Source organism: Lactuca saligna, chromosome 4 (genome assembly GCF_052625555.1).
Source record: "Lactuca saligna cultivar CGN05327 chromosome 4, ASM5262555v1, whole genome shotgun sequence".
Classification (NCBI taxonomy): Eukaryota; Viridiplantae; Streptophyta; class Magnoliopsida; order Asterales; family Asteraceae; genus Lactuca; species Lactuca saligna.
In genome coordinates, this window is record NC_136420.1 from 132,360,081 (window position 1) to 132,384,765 (window position 24,685).

Consider the following 24,685-nt stretch of genomic DNA (forward strand, 5'->3'; position numbering starts at 1 on the left):
TCACTTTTTACATCATTCAGCGTCGTGCCGGTTTTGTCGCGAAATTTCAATAGGTCATAACTTCTTCATTATAACTCGGATTTCAGCGTTCTTTATATGCACAGAATCCTTGTAATATATACTAAAACTTAGTTAAGATAACTCCTTCTAAATAATATTCCATCAAAAAAGTCATTTTTGACGCTTATCGTCTCTAAATTGACTAGTCTGGATCTACGGGCGTTACAATGTATGTGTAGGAAGATGAAAAAAACATGAAAAATATAGAAACTAGTTCACACGACGGTCAAACAGGTTAAACAGGTTGAACCGGGAACCGATCACCATACCGGTTCAACTAAAAAACTGGTTTTTAAAACATTAATTCTAACTACATATTAAAATATACATCTTCAATAATTTAATAAAAATAATACAACTTTTAACAATAAAGAAAAAACTGTAAAATTGGTCCTTGTGGTTTGTTAAAAACTTTGGATGGGGTTCAAAAAGTTTTTCACTTGCATGGTGGGTCCAAAATCAAGGTTTTTCTAGGTTTTTAGTCCCTGATGCACTTAAAAAGATGATTTTACCCTTTTCATTTCTTTTTTCTATTTTCTTTATTTTATTTGGTATTTAAATAATTAAAAATAAAAAATAAAAACTAAAATCTCACCCAACCCCCTTCTCTCTCTCTCTCTCTCTCTCTCTCTCTCTCTCTCTCTCTACCCACCGTCTTCCCCACCCTTGTTCCTTTCTCATCTAATGGGAAAACCTTTAAGCCCTTCTCTATTTCTTTTCTCCATTACATACTACCCCAAATTAGTCATCGAATGTTTCTTTCCGGTGATAATCTCCAATACCGAAATTCCCAAACTGTAACACATTCTTTCCGACCACAGACGTTTCCAAGCTAGAAAGACGAGGTAAGAAGTCGCTTTGAATCAAAAAGTTAGATGATTTTATCACCCCACTAAGAAGACCATGACTATGAATCGATGCTACTGCTTTCGTTGCTCCGAGCGTTATTTCCTATCCGATTTCCTAATTTAACAGCATAAATTGAACGTCTTCGCTTCTTGCGAAATTGAAATCGGTTAAAGGTAAAAATTAGAAACCCTAGTTTTAAATTATGGGATTGCTTACCATGTAGGAACTCCTCTATGCTGCCTAAACATAAGTAGTCATGAATAACAAACACTTCGCCGCCGTACCAAAAACCAAATCAGTGCGGCAACAACCACCGGTTGCCACGAAGGCCGCCGAAAATATTAACCTAATGCTCGAATTTGCTGCCATGGGTGATGTTTTTACAGATCTTTCTGATTGTGATAATGGAGCCAGAGTAGGATGATAACTTAGTAAAGTGTGCCTAAGGATCCACCACCGAGTCTATTCTTGGGGAGTTGAATGAGATCACAGGGGTTAAATGTTGTGATGGTTTCATGATCTCCAAAGATGATTCTGGTGGGAAGCTTGATTTTGACTTGTGAATTGGGTGGTGGTGGGTTTGGTGAGTTTGGTTAAGATGATCCTGTCTGGAAGAATATGTAGAGAGAGAGAGAGAGAGTGTGTGTGTGTGTGTGTGTGTGTGAGTGAGTGAGAGAGTGAGTGGGGTGGACCCGTCCTATTATTTTGATTTTTATTTTTTGCTTTTTTTTTTAATTATAAAACAATTAAAACAAATAAAGAAAATGTAAAAAATAAATAATAAGGGTAAAATTGTCTTTTCAAATTTTAAAGGACCATAACCAAAGAAAATTCTTGATTTTGGACCTTCCATGCAAGTCAAAAACTTTTTGGACCCCATCCAAAGTTTTTTGCAAACCACAAGGACCAATTATACAGTTTTGTCAACAATAAATTATAGTATTTTAATCATTATACATATTAAATGATGTATCGGGCGGTGAACATTGAGCAATTTTGATTCGGCTTCAAAACCAGATGGTTTGGAGCCGAGTAGATTTCATTCTTCTTCCTGACTACAGCCACTGCTCTCTAATGATTTTGCTCCAAATATTTAACACTTTTCGGCCGGAGATTTCCTCCTCGATTTTGCGTCTGCTCATTTTCAATTCGATTAGGTTTTGATTGATTCCGTTCACTCCACATGGTTTTCTCAGTCGGATTTCTTTGATTTAGCAGGGCTTCTCCTTTGAAACACCACAAATTATCGAACATGCATTGAGTTTGCTTTCTCCTATGGAATTGAACCTACCATCTTCAAATTTTATGACGATTACTTTGCTTTCCCGGTCCTAGAATAACTATCGTGTCCATTGTAAGCTACTCAGAAGTCAAATTCCCCTGCCCATGTTTGCTAATTATCATCGATTTCTACTCACCAACGCATCAAAGCATCCTCCACTCCGGTGCATCTAGGTAGCGACGACATAGGTAATTTTTTGTTTTACTAACAGTTCTTTTTTTTGTCGATTTGTTTCTCTAAATCATTGCGATTTCATCTTCATTTGTTAATGTTTCATTTATTCACTTCATTTGATGTCGAAGAGGTGTTAGTTCAAAAACACATATTCTTTGGGCCAATGGTATTGAAGCCCTGAATCAACTTGGGGTTAGTTTGTATCCAAAATATGTTTTCCTGATGTAAAGTTTGGTTTATGGTTTTTTAATTCCTTGCAAATGATTTTCGATTTGTGCACTGTACGTTGGAAACTTCGTGGTTCAGGTTTCACCTAATTCCAAATTTATTTGTTCTTACTAGGCATGAAAACATAATCATGTTTGCTAATAAGGTTCAAATGCACATCAATTTTACAACTACAAACATGACAGTGGTTCACAAAATTGTTTTAGATGATGTCAATTAAGATTTCCTCAATTGAACAAGAAAGCTTACTTTTTCAATTAAACAAGAGAATTTACTTTTTTCATTTATTCTATTCAGGTAAGAACAATTAGAGGGGGTCCCAACTGGCATCACAAACAACATGTTTGAACTTATTAGGTGTGACTGCCTCAAAGGTGCCATCAAAGATGAACCAGGTCAAACACAAGGGTGTTGGCCACCAGAGTAGCTTGCTTACTTGTTATACATTCATGCATTCATACTATAACATTCGAATCCTCAAGGTATGGAAATTAAAGCAATTTTTGATTTTTGTGTAGGCCATGATATGGCAGATGTATCCCCACGAAGTGGCATGGCCGTTTAAATTGCATATCTAAAATTGGTTGCCACTACGTGTCTCAAATTGGTTGCCACTACGTGGCAATATATTGGCTAGGACATGGAAACTATTTTTGAGCAAAAACCTTAATTTCGGGGTTAAGGTCCTATTTAAAAGAAGTGATGGCTAGGGTTTCATCCGCCCTCAGTCTCTATCACCTCCAAAAGAACCCCTGACCAAACCCTAGCCCTCTTGAAGTTTGTGGAGCTCATTTGCAAGTTTCTTGTGATTTTGAAGGAAGAAAAAGGAGATACAGTGCAAGGATCAAGCAACTAACACCTCCCTATCTTTAAGATCATTTTCTGGACCATTTATAAGGATTCGAGTTTTCATCTTTATGGTTTATTCTCTTAGATCTAAGTTGTTTTAGCCCATTTTTGGTCCACGATTTTGGTTAAAGTGAGTGGATGGAAGAAAATTAGCAACTTTATGGCCTTTTTTAGTCCCATGAGCATTATACTCTATGGATCTACAAATTGGATGTGCTTTGTGAACTTTGTGTGAGTTTTTCATTACATTCTCACCTTTTGACCTAACTTGGGTAAAGGACATGTATGGGGCATGCATCTACCTAAAGTTTAGATTTATATAAGCCTTTGGTGTTCCTAAAAGCTTTCTGGAAAGTATAATTTTAGAGCTTAGTAGATTAAGATTTGGATCCATCAGGCAATCCAAACCCAAAAACGACGACGTAACGAGTAGCCTACCACGATGTGGGATTTAAAGGATATGCGACTGTTTTGTCGCTTAGCTGCCACGACGTGGAGACCATCGGAAGTTGACTTTGACCGTTGACTCTTTGACTTGGATGAATTTTGGTCACTTAGCTGGTTTTAGAAGGTAGATTAAGGCTTTACCTTATGTGTTTTATTACGAGGAGTATAGCACTCGTTCATTGGTTGTGAGAGTTGTTAGCAATTATCTACGTCTGCACGGTGAATCTTTTTATTATACTATGTAGGATGTTATTCGTCATTGGGATACTTGCATGAAAGACCATAAGGGTATCCCATAGCCTTTGTATGCAAGACCATGGGGGTATCCCATGATATTTTTATGAAAAAACTATGGGGGTAGCTTATGACACTTGGATGTAAGACCATAGGGGTAGCCCATGGTATCACTTGGATGTAAGACCTTGGGATAGCCCATGGCACGTGGATGTAAGACCATGGGGGTATCCCATGGAATTTCAAGGAAATGCATAGGGGTAGCTTATGGAAAACGTATGCATGGTATATGGTATTTTGTGGAACTCACTAAACTTTGTACTTATGGTTTATGTTTAAAATGTTTTCAGGTACTTCCAGTTTAAAAAGGAAGGGACCAGCTTGATTGTACTGCATCCCCCGACGACTTTCCACATTAATTATTATTATTTTACTATGGTGTTTGAGAGATACATTTTACTATGATTGTTTTTTTAACAAAATTTTGTATGGATTTATGGTTTGAAAATAAAAAATTTTACTAGTATTTTGGGGACGTTACAAGTTGGTATCAGGAGCCTTGGTTTGAGAGATTCAGGCACACCGCTGGGTAAGTCTAAACTCTAACTGAGGAATTGATAAATCTTTTGCCAGACTACAAATTTTCTGAAAAGATTTTTATAAAGAAAGGGGTGTGATGCGTGCAATTAGCCGAGCTCAAGTAAGTGATTCCCAAGATACTCATACATGAGTACTATGGCTTTATGTGAATTGCATACTTGAATAAGCTAAGGATACCTTCAGCAATTACATGATATAATTGTCTAACTTGTATGATGCCTTGTAGCCTAGGAGGGATTGGATGTTATGTATTACTTGGAGTTTATATTGGCAGAGTTAATTGCTAAATGTATGTTTAAAAGTTGTATACGATTAGGATCACATAGTCATAGAATGATTGATTTAGCCTTATGTACCGTTCCTTGTCTGGTTATGGGCTTAGGGTAGAATTATTTATTCGACGGTCTATTTAATCATGTATTGTGTATAATTTTCATGCATAAGGCAACCAGCGGTGTTGGTAGAGGTTCCTAGTATTGTAGAAGCAAGCAAGACAAGGATTATTAGGAGAGCCTAGAGAGTTTTGTAGCGAGATGTGTATGTTGTTTAGCATAGGGCTTATAAGAGTTTCCCTAATGAAGTGACTTAGATGATTCAGGATGATTCTTGAGGGAAGTATGGATAAGTGTGGAATAAGGTAGTATTGGGCCCGTACTAGTGAAAGCACATGATCCGTACTCGAATAAAGGAAAATCACGGAGATCCTAAGGAGATTGTAGTGTGAGAGTTCCCTCGAGTATTGTCTAATCATTTATATGTTTGCATTTCAGTATGGTAGTGAGAACTTGATGAGGAGGTTTTGGTTCAATCTCTGGTGTTGAACTAATTGATGAGAGGATATGGATGAAACTCCTGTGATGTTTGGTACCATCAAGGAGGGATCATGGAGCTACTAGATGATCGCTTAGAGGCCTTTCGCGCTGCGATTACAGTTGTTTAGTTAAGGCACAAACTCTTTCTTTTTAGGAGTTCAAGGCTTGCGGAGCTCCAAAGTTCTTCGGGAAGAAGGAACATATTGTCAATAGACAGTGCATTAAAATAATTAAGAGTTTCTAAATACGTTATTTTACATAATTTACAACAATAATAGTTAAAAGTAATTATATATATATATATATATATATATATATATATATATATATATATATATATATATATATATATATACAAATTATATTGTTACTTTTAAAAACAAAAATAATGTTTTATGTTTTAAATAATTAAAATGATAGAAATTAAAATTTTAAACGAATAAACTTTTTAAAATTAATTAATTAATAATAATAATTATAAATATCATTTAATTATATATTATATTTAATTTTATGATCTTTTACTTTGTTAATACGCAATAATAACACGTCACTCAATGTATATATGTATAAAGATTTTAAATATATTTTTGTATTATCCCGACTTGGGTTTGGCTTAATTTATTTTACGTATAAAAGGATGGTCTCCGGTCCACGCTCCAACGTCGTCAAACTTCTATCGTTGATTCGTTGTGTCGAGTAGACTGTGACGACTAGACGAGACTTACGACTATCGGCATCTTCCGACTCCTTCGTCAAAGCAAAGCCTTGCTCTGCTTTAGTTCAGGACTGCTATCCATCCTCCTGCATCCACTGCTCGAGAAAACCACGTAAGAAATGCTCTAATTATGTGAATTTGCTGAATGTCGAGTATCGACTGAGCATTCATCGAACTAGTTCTGTGCGTTTGGCTGTTTGCTGACTTTGGTTCCTCGTCTATATGGTTCTTGTATAAAAGGGTAGGGGACACATACCCTCAACGCCTCAAAAGTGTCTACAGGTAATGGGCCTTAAAATAGGCCAATCTCGTTTTCTGTATGCATCATGCCCTCAACGCATTCGCAGCTCAGTGTTTTCTGTTCTGCCGGCCAGTGCATGCACGAAGAACCGTAAGATCTTTCTCAAATCGACACAGCCGACACTTACCCTTAACTCATTACTCTTTCTCTTCTCCTTCATCGATTTTTTTAGTCTACACTAGGTTTTGATTATTTCATTCTAATTTATAAACCCTAAACTTCCTACTATATCTTGATGCTATAAAACTCCTGGATGATTTTGTAGTTATCGGTTCAATATACGTAATCATGTCCATAAAACACCGTATTCTTTAATTTTCTTTAGGGGAAAGATGTTTTTAGGGCATATTTGATGCATCCCTACTTCATGAACCTTTTTGTGAGTGATAAACTCAAGGCCTTTGGGACATTTCGCTTCAATTAACAGCTCTTTCTAGTACTTAGCTGTTTTGGTAAGTGTATCTGTATCAGGTCACATTAATCATATCAATATAGCTAATAATCTCTACTATTTTTCCTAACTCATTTACTATTTTGCCTTTAACTGAAGTTAAAGAGCATTCTTTCTAGGGTGTCTGCAATCTGCCTACAAATACAATCACATAAATGACTAAACAGTTTTAGTAGCTTTTAAATATTTGCATTCAGACTTTCTTTTCACTAATCATCATTAACTTTGTTTCAGGCTTTCAATCTATTAATGGCTGCTGCTGAAACACTAGTAAGTGCATGCAATGGCATTGTCTGTACACATCCAGACCCCCAAAGAACATACCAAGTTATTGTTGCTGCCACACGTGCAATGGGTATTGGAAAAGATGGAAAATTACCATGGAGATTACCTTCAGACCTCAAGTTTTTCAAAGATGTCACCATGACAACATCAGATCCAGTGAAAAAGAATGCTATTATAATGGGAAGAAAAACATGGGAAAGCATACCTTTAGAACATAGGCCACTCACTGGTCGACTCAATGTTGTTCTAACTCGTTCAGGAACTTTTGATATTGCAACTGCTGAAAATGTTTTAATGTGTGGGAGCATGATTTCAGCTTTGGAATTGTTAGCTTCAGCACCCTATTGTTTATCTATTGAAAGGGTGTTTGTGATTGGTGGTGGTGAAATCTTAAGGTATGTATCCAATGTTTTATGTTTAGAGCGTCTCTAATGGTAATTTTTTTATAACTTTCTACTGTTGGAAAGTGGTGCTTTTTTTTATTTATAAATTAGTTAACTGTGATAATGGGTTTTTGTTAAATAAAAGTTGGTAGAAAACTGATGTGTGAAAAGTAAAAAAGCTCTTATTTTTCGGCTTCTTTGTATCTAATGTTTACTTGATTGCAATCTTTATGATTCCAGGGAATCACTGAATGCTCCTGGATGTGATGCAATCCATATAACTGAAATTGAAACAGACATTGATTGTGACACTTTCATACCTTCCATCAACACTTCAGACTTCCAACCATGGTATTCCTCATTCCCACTACTCGAGAATGGAATCCGCCATTCCTTCACTACATATGTTCGTGTGAGAAACTCCGGAATCCAAGCCCCCAAAGTTAATGGTTCATTGTCTGAATGTCATTCAGACTCACCAAAATTTGATTCAAGAATGTTCTCCTTTTTGCCCAAAAAGATATTTGAAAAGCATGAAGAGTACCTTTATTTAAAACTAGTTGAAGATATAATTTCCAATGGTGCGTTGAAGGGTGATCGTACAGGAACTGGTACTTTGTCAAAATTTGGTTGCCAGGTACTTTCAACCTTATATTTACCTTTTTACCCTTCCCCTTAACCTCAGTAATTAAAGTTATTTCTTTCTTTTGTATTGTTTACAGATGAGGTTCAATCTGCGAAAGTCTTTTCCACTTCTTACAACCAAGGCATCTGCATTTCTTTAAATCATATTTAACCTGTTCATGAAGATGGAAAAATTACTTAAATACCCTTTTATCTGTTCTTCAGAAGGTGTTTTGGCGTGGAGTTGTGGAGGAACTTTTATGGTTCATAAGTGGGTCAACAAGTGCCAAGGTAAATGTAAATCTTGTTTTTTATTCAATAAATAATCTTAAACCTATTTCACTAACCACATAAATAGTAAATGAATGCTATATTTGTATTTGTATTTGTCTTAGTTTTTACTTTTTAATAAATAATGAATGAAAATGTTTTCTTTAGCTTAGTTTTTGGTTTGTATTGTTATCAGGTCTTACAAGATAAGGGCATTCATATATGGGATGGTAATGCATCAAGAACCTACCTAGACAGGTAATTGGCATGAATTTATTTATTTATTTTTTAATAATTTATATATATGTTTTTATTTTAATATTTCATTCATACTTTCAGTATTGGCTTAGTGGATAGAAAAGAAGGTGATCTGGGTCCGGTTTATGGGTTTCAGTGGAGACACTTTGGTGCAAGGTTAGTTATCTTGTGCAAAAGACGTAAATGCCCTTGTGATGTTTTGGATATGTAAACAAATTAATTGATACTTAAAAAAAAAACATTTACAGGTATACTAACATGCATGCTGACTACAGTGGTCAAGGGTTTGACCAATTGCTAGATGTTGTTAACAAAATAAAAAATAATCCAGATGATCGACGAATCATTCTTTCAGCATGGAACCCTTCAGATCTCAAACAAATGGCACTTCCACCATGTCACATGTTTGCACAGGTTCCTTTTATTTTTTTATATTTCTAAATTCTAATTTCTTTCCTAACATTAATCCGTAAATAACATTGTTATTGTTATTATTATTTTTTGTAGTTTTATGTAAATGAAGGAGAGTTATCTTGTCAAATGTATCAGAGGTCAGCTGACATGGGACTTGGTGTTCCGTTTAACATAGCTTCATATGCATTGTTGACTTGCATGATTGCACATGTTTGTGGTATGTATGAATATTAAAAATAAAAAAAATAAAAAAAATCTCCATTGATTTTAGATAAATTGTTTTTATAAAAGTTTATTTGAATTAATTACAGATATTGTTCCTGGTGATTTTGTCCATGTTCTTGGTGATGCTCATGTCTATAGCAATCATGTCAGACCCTTGCAGGATCAGCTTCAAAAACTGCCTAAACCTTTTCCTGTAAGCAGAATTAATTTATCATTTTTACTTTTTTTTTTTATTTTTACAAATTTGTTCTTGTGTACTTTTTCCTTCTATTTCCCTGAAATGTTGTCATTTTTGTAAATATTTATAACGGCAAATTACAAGAAAACCATTATGTTTTTGGCAGTTATATGTTTCAACCATTAATACTTTATTTATTTTTTTCTTTTTTCCAATCATAAATAAAAGTTTCCGACATTTTTTTTAAACTAGCCATTTTGTTATATTAGATTTCTCTGGTAAAAATAGTTTTGGAAAAGTGTCTGAAACTTTTATGGATTGATTAGAAAAAATAAAGTGCAAGTGGTTAAACTGCAAATTTGCTCAAAATAAGGTTTTTTCGGGGTTATTTTTCTATTATTTAATAATCATAATCATATATCTGTACAAAACTTTATCCAAACAACACTTATTTGAAAAAGAAAAAAAAGAAGAAACATGTCATATGTTATAGTTAATTAGTTATATATGTTATTTTGATTTTTAAATGTATATAATTGCAGATATTGAAGATTAATTCTGAGAAGAAGGATATAGGTGGTTTTGTGGCTGATGATTTTAAACTAATAGGATATGATCCTCATCAGAAAATAGAAATGAAAATGGCAGTATAGATCCGATTTTGGTAAGCCCAAATATCAACCCTTATCCTCATGTGTGTTTATATTTTTTTCCTCAATTCGAAGTAGTAAAATATATTATTATTAAATTACATTTTGGTCCCTGTGTATAGCTGGTTTTTGCATTTTTGGTCCTTACTTGAGGTTCGTGTAATGTTTTTGGTCCCTGATCAAAGTAAATGACTATTTTAATTTTGGTCCCAAAGATATAGTCATTTTACTTGGAACATGATGGACTAAAAACGTTAGAAAAATCTCAAGTAAGGACCAAAATTGTCAAAGAACTTTTTGGGACCAAAAATGTAAGAGTAAATTACACGAATGGTCCCTATGGTTTAGTGTAATTTGCGCGTTTGGTCCCTAACTTATTTTTTTTAACTCGGAAGGTCCCTATTGTTTGTTTTTGTTACGCGGTTGGTCTCTGTCTTACCTAAAAAGACTATTTTGCCTTTGATTTTTTAAATTTATTTAAATAAACACAACCCTAACCCCACCTATTCACCTTACCTTACCTACCCTAATATTTTTTTCCTATTCAAATAATAGTATTTTTAGCTAAGATAGGGACCAAGCACGTAACAAAAATAAACAGTAGAGACCAAACGCGTAACAAAAACAAACAACAGGGACCTTCCGAGTTAAAAAAATAAGTTAGGGACCAATCATGCAAATTACCCCAAACCATAGGGACCATTCGTGTAATTTACTCAAAATGTAACTATGTGATGGTTTAAAATTTGAAATGTTACATGCAGGGAGCAATGGTTGTCAAGTTTTAACATAACGATGTCTGATAGTGATATTATTAGCAATTAATTAATGGGAATCCCTTAGTTCCACATAATGGTTAAGGTGATTTGAGTATGTAGTTATGTTTTAGCTGTTTGATGAGGGTTCTGTTAACATTTGTTAAAACAAGGCCACAAGAGCATGTTATGACTTGTGTGAGTTGTACATTTAGCTAGGGCTATTGTACCTTGTGTGCCTTGCTACTCGTTGGTATCGGTGCAAAAACTAAGACTACATATATCCAAGTGTTCGTTCATCAGATTCTGTGTATTGATAGTGCATAATTATTTATTGAAACCTTAATGCGTGTTTGGTTCACAAGAATATGATCGAATTGAAATTTAAGTTTGCTTCATGGGATGTTTGGTTGAATGAGGTGAACAAAATAGAATTACCATGTATTAGTATTTAGGGGTTTTTTGGCAAAACAATTTATCAGCTTATTAGCGGTTCTACACTGTTATAAGCTAAAAGAATATTTGAATAAAAATAGCTTATAACGGTGGTAAACCGTTAATAAATTATTTTTTTCATGAGGTAACTCACTAAAAACTTATTAGTTTATAAGCTAATAAGTTAATAAGTAATAAGTTTTTTTTTACCAAACACATCCCTTAATAATAATTATCAAATCCCTTAATAATAATTATCAAAAGGCTTGTAGCCTAGTGGTTATGGAAAATATGTCTTTCAGCCAAAGATTGATTTTCAAATCTTGTTGGACAAAATGAGTAGTTTAGAAGTAGTGTAGAGAGTATGTGTTTGTCGTTCTAAAAAAAATAGCAACAGTTGCGTTAACTTGAACAATTGATGAACAAAAGGCTGGCAACACAATGGATTTTATCCTAAGTTGGATTTTATGTCTATTAAAAGCCTTTAAGTTTGGCAAAAACCAACGGTTAATGTGCCTATAGCTACATGTTTCTCCTCCCCATAACTGCCTCATTCATTCACCTTTCTCCCTCCACCTCTTAGTGTAACTCGAACTCCACTAACATTCCCAGACTACCACCCACATTGATTTGCATGTGTGGATTAAAGATCGAAGAAAAGGGTGAGACTAAGAAATTGATGAATAGCTTAAAAACAATTTCACTATAGATCGCACATGGGAACCAAATTGCCATTACCGGACTTGATCCGTGGATTCAAATCCAACCCAATCGATCAAAGAGAACATGAATTCTTCGTTTTAATTTTCTGATTTCCAAACTCACAAAGAAACAATGGTTAATTTACACAATGAAACTTCATTCCCTCACCTATATTTTCTCTTCTAAGTTGACAATCATATGCAAAATTGTAGATTTGTGAACACCAATTTCCAAAAATGTGCAACTATCGGAAGAAGAAAGTTTTCCAGAAAAGCTTACTCTCTCATAAATGGGAGATTTGGATCGGACAAGGCACCAAATAAACTCTAAATTGAAGGATCTTAAAAAAAATGCAACGATTGTAACTACATCTACAACACCAACAACAAAAAAGATGAACAGTCTGGCAAACACGAGATCCAAAGTCGATGTTATAAAATCGGCACAAAGGACAACTTTATAAAATGAAAGTTTTTCCTCATTAGTCAGCTTGGGATGTTCCGAAACTCCACACAAAATGGTTGTGTGTCGCAAAAGCCAGTGAAGACTGTCCCGCTTCCATAAAAAAACAAAAATATTTTCGGATGCACAGTTTACACCCTCAAGCGATTCATGTTCTTGACTCGCGGCCAAAACCAAAAGAAAGCAACATCGACAACCTTCGGATACAGTTGATCTAGTCAAAGAAATCGCCGACATCCACAATATAAGCATAGGCAAAAGAATATATATATATATATATATATATATATATATATATATATATATATATATAGAGAGAGAGAGAGAGAGAGAGAGAGAGAGAGAGAGAGATGAAAATTGTACATTATGCGAGAAACTGAGCAACAAATTAAATTCTTAGGTGGAAGATTGAGGCGCATGAGAATTTAACATTTGACAGCATGTTTGATGTGAATTGTGATTGAGAAGAAACAACAAATTGCAGCAAAATATGGTTGAGAGTTTTAGAATTTCATTTTTGGACTTTAGTTATTCGTTTTAGGATTTTTATTTATGGTGGCTGAATTTTAATTGTCGTTTTATTTTATTTTTTTCATCGGTACTAGTTTTTGTTTGAATACAAAAATGTTGTCTTTAATTTTATTTTAACTTTTTGGTTTTAAATTAACATGGGTTTAGCTTAAAATTATTTAAAATAACAAATTAAGTGAATCCTATTGGGATGGATGAGAAAGACGGTGTCCATATGTTATGTTTTGTAACTTTGTTGGATGAGAAAGACATTTCCATCACATCAATGACACATTAATTTTTTTGATTATGGATTGCTTTCGCCCTAAGAGTCTTATAAAGATTGTTTATAAGTTGTCATATCCATGTGTAACCCATTCATCTTTCCACACAAACTTACTCTTTTAGAAAAGATACATGTGAGATTTTATAGAGGTAAGTTTCTTGGAAAATTAAATGAGACAGCCTTAAGATAGTGATATTACAAGTTTTAGTTTGTCTTTAATATGGAATTATTATCCCTTGTACATTTTTATCAACATCTTTTAGTCTCCGAAGGATTCTTAGAAATCTGAGATACCCCGCGATCTTAAGCAAATTTTTAGTTTATTTTCAAGTTGGAAAGATCCACCTCAAGTCATGCAGCATCTTTTAATTCCCAACAAGGTGATGACATTAACAACAAATCCACATTTATAGTGACACATGCATTTACCATTTTTGTCTGTTAGAGGGGTTTGTTGTGCATAAATTATAACATTAGTCCAAGTTTAATGGATTTGTAGCATAACTTCCTTTTCCATCCTTCCGGTATACTTTCTTTGATAGCTTCTTCTTGACAATTCTCTCTGAATATCTTCTTATTCTTTGTTTTCGGATTTGCTTAACAACCCCAGTATCAACAAACTTTATTGCTCCTCCTTCGGATTCATCAACTGCTTCAACTGACGGATGTTGAACTCCTAAATTTTCAAGTGTAACAACGACTTCATAGGTATTATAACCTGATTCCTTCATTGATTGAATCGCTTCTTTAATGTCAAGCTCAACATTCTGATTTTCTTCATCAACTAATTCTTGAATATCAATATTCTGAAAAAAGAAACATCTAGTGTGGTCTAAGAATAAAGGTGCATTGAGTTTAGCAAATCAGATCAAAAAGATAGAAACTAATATGAAAGCTATTCATCTATGATCTATGATCTAACCTCGGTGTAGCTATGATCTGTAACATGAAGCCCATCTGAATTGTTTGTGGATGGAAGTGATTTAGGATTCTTAGCATCATACCTAGTAGAATATTAAGCACATAATATACAAACGCATCATGAATACCATTTTGAGCCTTTGATGTATGCTAATTGTTATTTATAGAAGTATTAGTTTTCAAAAACTAAAACTATTTTGGGATTCAGAGAAGACAAAAACATACCCAGAACCTATTTCCTTATCTGTTGAGCACTGAAGAGACACAGCTCTTCTAGAAGCATTACCACATAGGTTACGCCATTTGTCCTGAAATTGGAAATGGCATTAAGATTTATGAACTCTGCAATTTCATCATAGTAGATTAGGATAGCCAAATACAATCAGGCTCCATTTGGGGTATCTTGACATATACTTTATCATTTCTACAAAGACAATTTAACCTCTCTCAATTTCCCCAAGAAGAAGAAAAGGGAGTATATTTGAAACCAAGAAGGAGATTGAGAGGTAGCAAAGATGAGATGTAGAAAAATGTTTGCTTTCATCTTTTATCTTTCTCACACCAGGTAAATCAATTTCACAACTAAAACTGCCTCTATTGATCTTCTGCCTACCAGGTGTTCGATGTAACGTCCCTGTGAGAAAACAGGTGTTCATTGACACATTTTGCAGCCGCTCTTTGCGACCAGAGATAAATGTCATGGTTGCCATGTGTATTTCTCTGCAGCATCTTTTTCGTTTGTAATGTATGATCTCAGCATTTAACAGTTCAATCTTAAATGCTTAGTTATGTGGTTGGATTGAGTTTAAGGTGACCAGCGTTTTTTTTCTGCAAATGCCCAATCCGAATAGCAGTCGGCAGTGTGTCGCTTCTGTATTTTAACGTTAGCTACATATTACTTATTTTGATGGCAAGCAGGGGATTAAAAAGGTACGAAGATTCGCACAAAAATTGGCAGGATCTAAAGTCAGGAATATACGATTGAAGCAAGAAAAAGTTTGTAAAGCGGAAAATGTGAGAAATTATAAACCTTGAGATCAATATTGGTCCGAGCAATGAGGCAAGGAGCGAGGTCTTCATCGGTGAGTATTTTCACCCATTTCCCGGTTCCGTACTTGTCTACTCCGGCGCGAAGGGCGTTTTCTTCCTCCAATGTCCACCGAGGCATAGGGATTCTGTGTATAGTGTATATCAACTGTAGAAGGAGAAGAAGGACAAATCCCTATGTGGCTCCTGGTTCGGATTATGATTCTTTATTGGTTAGTTTCGGCCTTTCAGGGATGTTCCGAAAAAAATTATTATTCATTTTATAAGCTAATAAATCAGAGGATTTAATAGCCTATAAAAACATGACGATGTTTTGCTATTTTTATCTAAATATTTTTTTAACGGAATTGGTTCGTATACAACAGTTTTTTATCATACACAACAATTTATACATTATATAGTTGTACACTACAATATTTTAAAACATTAATTGTTGTGTATGAAAAAACTTTGTTGTGCACAGATCAGCTTCCTGTTTTTTAAACTATAGCTAGATTTGGTAATGAAGCGGGTTTCGAACAAATTAACCTTGATCCAAACCCTTTTAACAAATTTCAAAATTCGATCCAAATTTGTTTTGTAACCCGTAGGCAGACTCGTCCCAAAAGATAGACGATCAGTGGCGGACCTTAGTGAGGCATTTGGGGTCCCGAGCCACTGCTCGATTTCCGGCACGCAATGTAATTTTTTTTTTTTTTTTTTTTTTTGGTTTTTTTCTATTAAGTGCACCATCTTGGAGTACGAGAGTGTAACATACACGTTCTGAAATCGTGTTTTGTGATAAATAAAATTGTGAAATACTATGTGAAATTGAGTGTTGAGTTCTAACAGATGCTTTTTACTAGAAATGAAGTAAAACTATGTTTAGAATCACTCAGAAAATATTGGAAGTCTTATTAGATACCAATTAAAAGCCAAATAGTGAAATTTAGTGAAAATATAAAATTTTAAATAAGTAAAATTTTATTATTGAAAGTTGTAAATAATTTCGTTAGAAACTTGTAGGCGAAAACTCATCGAAATCCGAGTTATAACGAAGAAGTTATGGCCAATCGAAGATCCACGATAAAACTAACATGACGCCGAATGACGTAAAAAGTGAGTTTTTAATAAACTACTTTTTAGCCTTAGTGATCTAAATGAAAGTCGTAGTATTCATTAAACCGAGAAATTCGATAAAAAAAACGCCAAAATCTGACTTCGTATAAGGAAGTTATGATTTTTTGAAGTTTCAACTTAGTAGTAGATAGCTAAAAACTCGAATTTTAGATCGAGCGATATTTGACCGATACATCCTAAACGAGAATCGAAGGTCTCGTCATTTGTAGTACAACGGTAAAAAGTCTGACGAAAACGGATGTCGGATGAAGAAGTTATGAATTTTTAACGGATTTTTCTGTCCTGATCTGTTAAAAATAATAATATTAAAAATAAAGTCAAAATTAGCCAATGAAGTCTAAATGAAAGTTGTAGAGCGTAATTTTAGCTACGCGTGCATATAAAGAACGTCAAAAACGGAGCTCGTATGCGAAAGTTATGAATTTTAGAAGTTCGGGGCTCAATTTTCCGAGGAATCTCGCATGAGTGGTCCGAAATCAGCCACGTCCCTCGCACGAAGCTGCTTAGTCACCGGTGTGCTCTCCGAAGCGTGGCCCAATGAGATTCCGACGCGCCTTTCGGCGTCCTAGGAGATGTCTAAGACGCCTCGCATATGGCCCTTCGCATTGGAAGCCACGTCCGAACCTCGTGGCCTTCTTCATCTGCTGACATCTTTTCGCTTCTCAGCCCTCGGATCAGAAGCCTCGGCCCTATATAAAGGGAGGCCTACGAGCCTTCCCGGGTAATCTTGGAAATTTTCCATTTTTAGCCCCTTTTTCCATATTTTCTTTATTTTAACATTCCCGAAGCCCCAATATCAATTATAACCCTCGAAATACGCCACTAAGTGCCCGAGAAGCCCGAAAAAATTTATCTTTTCAGTTTTGAAGCCCTACCTTCGCAGAGCCCGGTTTTCAATTAAGCTCCCGGTTTTCAACATAGAAAGTCATATTTAAAGCCGAAGTGCTGCCCAAATTACTATTTTGACCCCCCGTTTAATTTAAGGTGAGTTCAATATATAGGAACAATTGTATGTTATGTATTATATGTGCTATGTGCTTATCAGTGTTATTATTCTGGGTTATTTTCCTGTGTTAATTTATTCGCTATGTTTATAGCAAATGTAATATCTTTAACCATGTGATCAGTGAAAGGACTTAGATTCACATTGGTACTGGTACGCAACCTCTTGCCATGTAGAGCATGTCTCCGTAAGAGAATGACTTCTATTCTATGGCATTGGCAAATGGTTAGACAGGACTATAAGCCTGAAATCTAACAAGATGTTAATCAGAAATTGCATGTCTTCTATGCCATTTGGGCCAAAGTTTTATTGATGTATATCAAGCATTGAAAAGTATATATTTGATTAATGTCTTTGATTGATATGAACGTTTGTCACATGATTTCACATATGTCTTGTTGTTCCTATTTGCTTTTGCCACATTGAAGTATATATATGGCATAAGGTTATATTGTATCTATTATTGAACTCACTAAGCGTCACCGCTTACCCTATCAATGTTTAACAATTGCAGGTGATAAGTAACTAGTATGATCACATACTGTTGAAAGATTTAGAATAGTTTGTAATAGTACTTTTGTACTTCAGTCTATGTTTGTATAAATTACAATATCCTGGGTAGTTATGTAATATATAACAATTTGTAATAGTCGGTTTGTATCCAATAGTTTGTAATCCCTTTATCAATGTAAAATATTGCTTTTATGAATATGCAAGTAGCATGTTTTGGAGTAATGATATTGTGAAGTATGAAAGTTTGGGTCTTTCAAAAATACGAAAGTTATGGTCTTTCAGAGAGACACCCCTACTAAAACAGTCTGCGTCTGCTACTGTAGACGATAGGGACGACCGTCCATGACCCATGTTTTAAGGGGGGCCAAAATTACTAATATTACCAACGTCGGGAAGTGGATAACTGCCTCCCCAACATCAGTCGTCTGATTTTCTTGAGATGCAATCATGGCCGTAATAACTATCTATTTACCGTTTTCATGGTGGTTGATCGTCCCTCCACCATGTTCCCAACAAAGTCGGTTGTCTCCTCAACCAACGATTCTACGTATGCCTTCAACCTCCTCCATTACGTCTTCAACCCCCCCCCCCCCCAACCCACCCACTTCTCCGTAATCCCTAAACATCTGGTAGAAGTATTAGTCGTTATGCCTATATAAGGAGTCGATTTGAATGTAATCTTTGTTCCATCAATTGCCTAAAATCTTAGAATCCGCTAATAATTCATGGAAAAAAACTTTTCTCACAACAACGTTTCGGTTGAAGATATGGCACCGAAGGTAAAAATTTCTTTAATGTGTCAATGAATTTCTTCAATTGATTATTTTTCTTCCATCCTCTAAACAATTATCAGTCTTCAAGTCAGGTAAAATCATTAGTAAATACTTTATTTTAAGTTTTACATTCGTATATTTTTACCATCTGACTTCCATTTGTACTTCATTGAATAGTCAATTCAATTGTATAATCGAGGTTAATGTTCATTTGCGTTTTTATAATCGATTTTCATATGTACTTATTGTTGTACTCTATATTTTTACAAGAAATTTGAAGATTTTCAGGTCATAGTCAATGTACACTCAGATTTATCCAAACTGCCATATGATTCTGATTCTGACAGTTTTCACACCCCTGAACCAGGACGACAGAAACGTCCGGGGGCGGATGACATCATTTTATAGTATAATAACAGTTGAATATAAATGAAACATAGCAACCCAAACATCATACATTAAGAATACAAGTTTAATATTGTTTACAACCATTGTTTGTTCAAAAGCAAATTACGAATAACTGATAGATGGTAAATATGTTTCAACATCTTCTGCTCTCAAAATGAATCGGATACTTATTTACTGGTTCCCTGATAATACAAGTGATTTTGAAAATGTCAACAATGAATTGTGGTGAGTTCATAAGCATTTTTGTTTGAAAAAGGTGTGTAACTGCTTTGTTTTAAAATGGTTTTGTATACTTCCAAAAAATCCGATATTTTCTAGAAAATAGGTTGTTAGCCTAATAACCAAGACTAAAAATGTATGAATGTCCTTTGTATCTTTCTATTGTAAGTATAAAAATATATGTTCCTAGAAAACCCAATATTTTCTGATGTATGAAAACTGTAGTCTTAAACCCTAAGACGAGGAGTGTAGCAGCAGTGTATTGAAAAGTAGTATGTAGTTTTATTTTTATAAAACTGGTGAAATGTAAGCTTCCCGTAAACCAAGATAGTATCGTTAATCCCTATGTGAGTTATTATAACGATGTTTGATGTATCTGTTATGCCCATACGCTGTGACAACCCGAAATTTCCATTCTGAACAAACCATATCAAGCCAATAGAAGTTAGAACATTTATAGGGAAATTCCAGACTTTGGGTATAAGTTTGAGTTTTTCACGATTTACACTTAAGGAGATACCAGGAGAGTGGATGCACTAGGGTTTTGTGCAACACTGTTATTCCGATACTCTAAGATATTAGAGTTCATTCCGGGAATAAAAATATTTTCTGCCAAAAATCCCAGGACTATATATAGAAATCTGAACCAAATAATTCATTAGTTACATTTCCAATTAGAGAAAAGCCAAATTCTCACTCACGGATCTTCAGGTTTTTATCTCAAATCGTGAGTACTTCAATCTAGTTGTATTATATAGCTTAGATTGTGCTTAATAACATCAAAATCACGACAGAACAACAAGATCTGTGAGTTTACTCCCCAAGAACATCTTGGAGAGTAAACTCCTTTTCAAAAGCCAAATGGTGCCTAGTCCTTCCTTAAGCCATGAAACTAGTTTGGGATTGTACACAAATGAGTTTAGGGATAGAAAACAAACTCAAAACAACAAGATTTGAGAGTTTACTCCCCAAGAACATCTTGGAGAGTAAACTCCATTTGGAGAGTAAACTCCATTTTAAGGGCCAAAAGTGTCCCAATGTCCCTCAAATCCTTGGAAATGAACCTTGAGACTACCTATGACATGTTTAGACATCCAAAACAAATAGAATCAAGGGTTGAAAGTGAGTTCACGGCCAAGGAAGTTCTTGGGCCGTGAACTCCATTTTAGGGTGTCAAAATGCCCTAAATGCCACCCTTAAGCCAAGAGACTAGCATAGCTTTTTACCTTGATGTGTATAAGACCCAAAACAACCAAAATACCAACACCCACAAGTGTTTACGGCCGCAAACACATGACCAAATGGTCTATGGTCCGAAAACTCAAGTTAGGGGTGTTTTGGTGCCACAAACACTTCCTAAGGCTTAGGAATAAATTTAGAATGCTTCCTTATGACCTTTAAGACCCTCATAAACATATTTGGACATGAGTTTACGGTTGTAAACTCATTTGGGCCGTGAACACCCCAAAAGTGCCAAAAGAAATGGTCTTTCTCATCCCAGGCTAAGGCTAATGTCCCTAAATCATTCCCTAGCTTTCATACTTACACAAACCCATGAGTGACCATGAGTTTACGGTCGTAAACTCCCTTGGGCCATGAACTCATGGTAATAAACTCATATGTGTGCCTTTATACCTTCCTATGTTGAATCACATGTGATTCCAACACTTGGTCAAGGTGTTACCTAGTCCCGGAAGGTGTTTCAAAAGCTCTATGCCAAACACGCACTTAAATTAAATTACCTGGACTATGAGTTTTTCTTCATTTCGTTTATCTTCATCCACACATGAATTATGGGTTACAACATACTTTTTTCAACTTCTTTGTGTGATAACCAGCAGTGACAACAACTTTAGTTATAATTGGGGGATTAGGGATGACTAAAATGACAAGGCCTTCACATAAAGAAGCTATTGTGAAAACTGAATCTATGAAGAAGGATGTCTAGCTATATTTGTTTAAGATGTTTGGGGATGGTTTCGAATTACACATGGATGTAATCAAACAATTTTGTTGCTCATAAATGTTTTTTCTTTTTATCGTTTTTTGCTTGGTTTCTATTGGTTTTTTCATGATTTTTTGGATTGATTACAAGTTTATGTCCCTTTTATTGTAATCTGATGTCATGACTTATGGCAAAAAAGTAAATTTTAAATGTTAGAGCAATTACTTATTATGTTATATTTCTTTTTTATTTTCTGATTGACTTTTATTTCCTCATGTACTTTAACATTATTTTTTTAATGTTATTAGCAATGAGAATTATTATTATTTATTTCATTTTTGGTTTTGTTTGATTGAAAATTTTATAGTATTTAGTTAAAAGATGTCGCGAATATAATTAAAATGATAGCAATGTTTATCTTTTTAGTGTTCGACTAATAGATGGTAAAGTAGCATCATGTAAATCTCAAGTTATTTAAAGTGATCAAAAATAGCATCGTACTTTATGAAAATGTAATTCTATGGATCAGATAATTTAGAAGACTTAAGAATTTGGTAAATTTTAGCATCACATAATTTTAAGGTTATTTGAGTTTGTAAAAAATAGCATTGTATTTTTAGGAAATGTAACTTTAATCATTGTGTAGTTTAAAAACTTAAGCATTTCATAACTTTAAGCATCATGTAGTTTTGAAGCTATTTAAAGTTGTCAAAAATAGCATTATACTTTATGAAAACTTAATTCTAAGCATCAAGTAATTTAAGGTTTAAGCATTTGGTAATTTTAAGTATCAAATAATTTTAAATTCATTTAAAGTTATCCTAAATACCTTCTGACTTTAGGAAATTTAAGCATCAAATACTTTTCAAAGTTTCACGCTTTTATAGGATGGTTGTTTTGCCTTTTTTTCCCTTTTCCTTTTTATAATCCAATATATTTATAGTACTTACGTAGTTACATGTATGTTTTCATTGTACAATGTTGATATGAGAAGTATTAAGAGGTCTGATGCGCTTGTGGATCCCGCCCCTGTTCCTTTTTCTTTTAGGTGAGCAATAAATGTGATGAATGTGTGTTGTATGTGTTATGTTTTTTCGTGTAAAGACTATTATACCCCTAACGATTTAGATTTGATTTGGTTTCTATATGTAATTTGATATGGTTTACATTGTATAAAAATGAGTTTTTTAGCAACACACTTTGACAACGTAATTTATAAATGCATCAAAATTACACAAATAGAACTATAAATGCAGGAATTGCATATTTAACCCGTAGAAATTTACAAATAAATGTTTTAATGCATTATAATTATAGAATTAACCTTATAAATGTAGAATACCACATAATAAACCTTTTGAATGCAGACAAGTACAATATTAACCCCAATATTGTAGAATTATAGAATTAACCCTATAAATGTAGAATAATCCATGCGTAGGTATTTCTAAGTACTACAACTTTCGTTTGACACCATTGGTTAATTCTCGACCGATCTTAAATTTAACTGTCTAAGAAGATTACACTGTTAATGACCGTGTAAATTCATAACTTTTACATACGGACTTCGATTTTGACTATCTTTTTATCATTGAAATTCTATTTATTTTGTAAAGAATTTGCATTGAGTTTATGATGGCGAACACTTTAATATAAATATATTAGTATAATATTTAAAAATATAAATATAAATGTATCATTATTGATCAATATTCATTAATTAAATATCTGAATTTTAATGTGGAAGTTAGAACTACAAATTGATAGACAAAAAAAAATATTTCCAACAATTTCTCATAAATAAATCATAAGCCAATAGAATAATAAAATTGAGAAAATTCAGTTAGAAAACTTGTATAAAGCTTTTATTTATATATATATATATATATATATATATATATATATATATATATATATATATATATATATATATATATATATATATATATATGTTGCATCTTGACATCATATATCTTCTAGTATGCTTTTTCAATTAATAATCATTTTTATATATATATATATATATATATATATATATATATATATATATATATAATTCTCAATTGGTCTTATAATTAACAATAAGTATCATACGTTAAAAGAAATATTCTTGAGTGATTTGTTTTTAATTAAATGAAAGTAAAAAGTTATGAATGTTTCAAATGACTATAGTACAAGTAGAATAAATCATTTATAGTAGATAAAATTATATATATATATATATATATATATATATATATATATATATATGTGTGTGTGTGTGTGTGTGCGCGCGCGTGTTTGTCTATGTGTGTGTATAAATATAAATATAGATATACATATATAAATACTTTTTTCTCATTCTCATGAAGATACTTGCATATTGATTAATACATATTTATTATTGTAATTGAAGTACATACATATATTTAGGGTTAAATTTGACCTTTAATATCTTATTATGTAGTAGTTTTTGGGAAATATTTCCTTCATTAATGATTGCATCAAGCTATTTGAGTCCTGTTCAATAAGTATGATTTTGCCCTAAATTATAATCTAAGTTCCTTAATTATAATTCATGACATATATAGACCGTTTTTGATTTGTGCATTGCCAAAACAAACACTTTATCAATATTGATTTAGCTAAGACATGGTAGGATGTCGGGATGATATTTTACCATAATGACTATATATGAAATCTATCGGTTGCAATTAGGTTCCCAAATTTTATATGTTAACTTAATAATTGATTTAATCATTTTGGACTTAGTTGATGGACTAAAAACACGATTAATGAATGGAAGATACGTGTTCATGTGGTTGTTGTTAGACATGCGAGAATGGAACTATGTGAAAGTATTCAATTTTGACGACCTTATATAGATTAGAAGAAAAATCTAACAAATGACCTCAAAGTCTTTTATTGGTAGGCTTAAAAACATTTTAAAATTTGAGGATAATAAATGCTCATTATATCCTCAATGATATGGTCTGATAATACACATATTTAACACGTTATAGAAAATGAGTAAGCTGCAAGAGAAAAAGGTAGAGATATAATGTAGAAAAATTGAAACCCTACATTCTTAAACATTTTCATTTACAAAAGTTGTTAATATAGAAGACTCCATATTTTTTATTATTCAACATGATATTTCATCATAATATATAACTTACTAACATGTAAATACAAAAGATTGAGATCGAAAAATGCATTAGATTTAAATTAGGTTTGAGTTTTGTTTAGGACATGAGCCATCTTATATAGTAAACTCCATTTCATTGGTTTATACAATGATAAAAAGTTTCATAAT

At 33.4% G+C, this 24,685-nt stretch overlaps 2 protein-coding genes across 5 annotated transcripts; one reads left to right on the plus strand and one right to left on the minus strand.

Moving 5' to 3' along the window:
- The first annotated feature begins 6,183 nt into the window (after positions 1–6,183).
- LOC145042822 (bifunctional dihydrofolate reductase-thymidylate synthase-like) lies at positions 6,184–11,349 on the plus strand. Of its 4 annotated transcripts, XM_078991311.1 has the most exons (13): positions 6,184–6,365; positions 6,494–6,535; positions 7,240–7,685; positions 7,914–8,310; positions 8,396–8,440; positions 8,523–8,588; positions 8,764–8,825; positions 8,907–8,981; positions 9,074–9,239; positions 9,333–9,456; positions 9,551–9,657; positions 10,185–10,306; positions 11,057–11,349. In XM_078991311.1, the coding sequence occupies exons 3-12, from the start codon at positions 7,255–7,257 to the stop codon at positions 10,293–10,295; spliced, it is 1,584 nt and encodes a 527-aa protein (XP_078847437.1). In that variant the 5' UTR covers positions 6,184–6,365; positions 6,494–6,535; positions 7,240–7,254; the 3' UTR covers positions 10,296–10,306; positions 11,057–11,349. The 4 variants fall into 4 exon arrangements, with proteins under 4 accessions (XP_078847437.1, XP_078847435.1, XP_078847436.1 ...); XM_078991309.1 differs by having other exon boundaries at positions 6,184–6,535; XM_078991310.1 differs by lacking the exon at positions 6,494–6,535.
- Positions 11,350–13,745: 2,396 nt separating this feature from the next.
- LOC145042823 (telomere repeat-binding factor 1-like) lies at positions 13,746–15,652 on the minus strand. Its single transcript, XM_078991312.1, has 4 exons — positions 15,394–15,652; positions 14,589–14,671; positions 14,365–14,446; positions 13,746–14,248 (listed from the first exon to the last, which is right to left on the minus strand). Exons 1-4 carry the CDS (start codon positions 15,529–15,531, stop codon positions 13,916–13,918), a joined length of 636 nt encoding a protein of 211 aa, XP_078847438.1. The 5' UTR covers positions 15,532–15,652; the 3' UTR covers positions 13,746–13,915.
- Between the last annotated feature and the right edge of the window lie 9,033 nt (positions 15,653–24,685).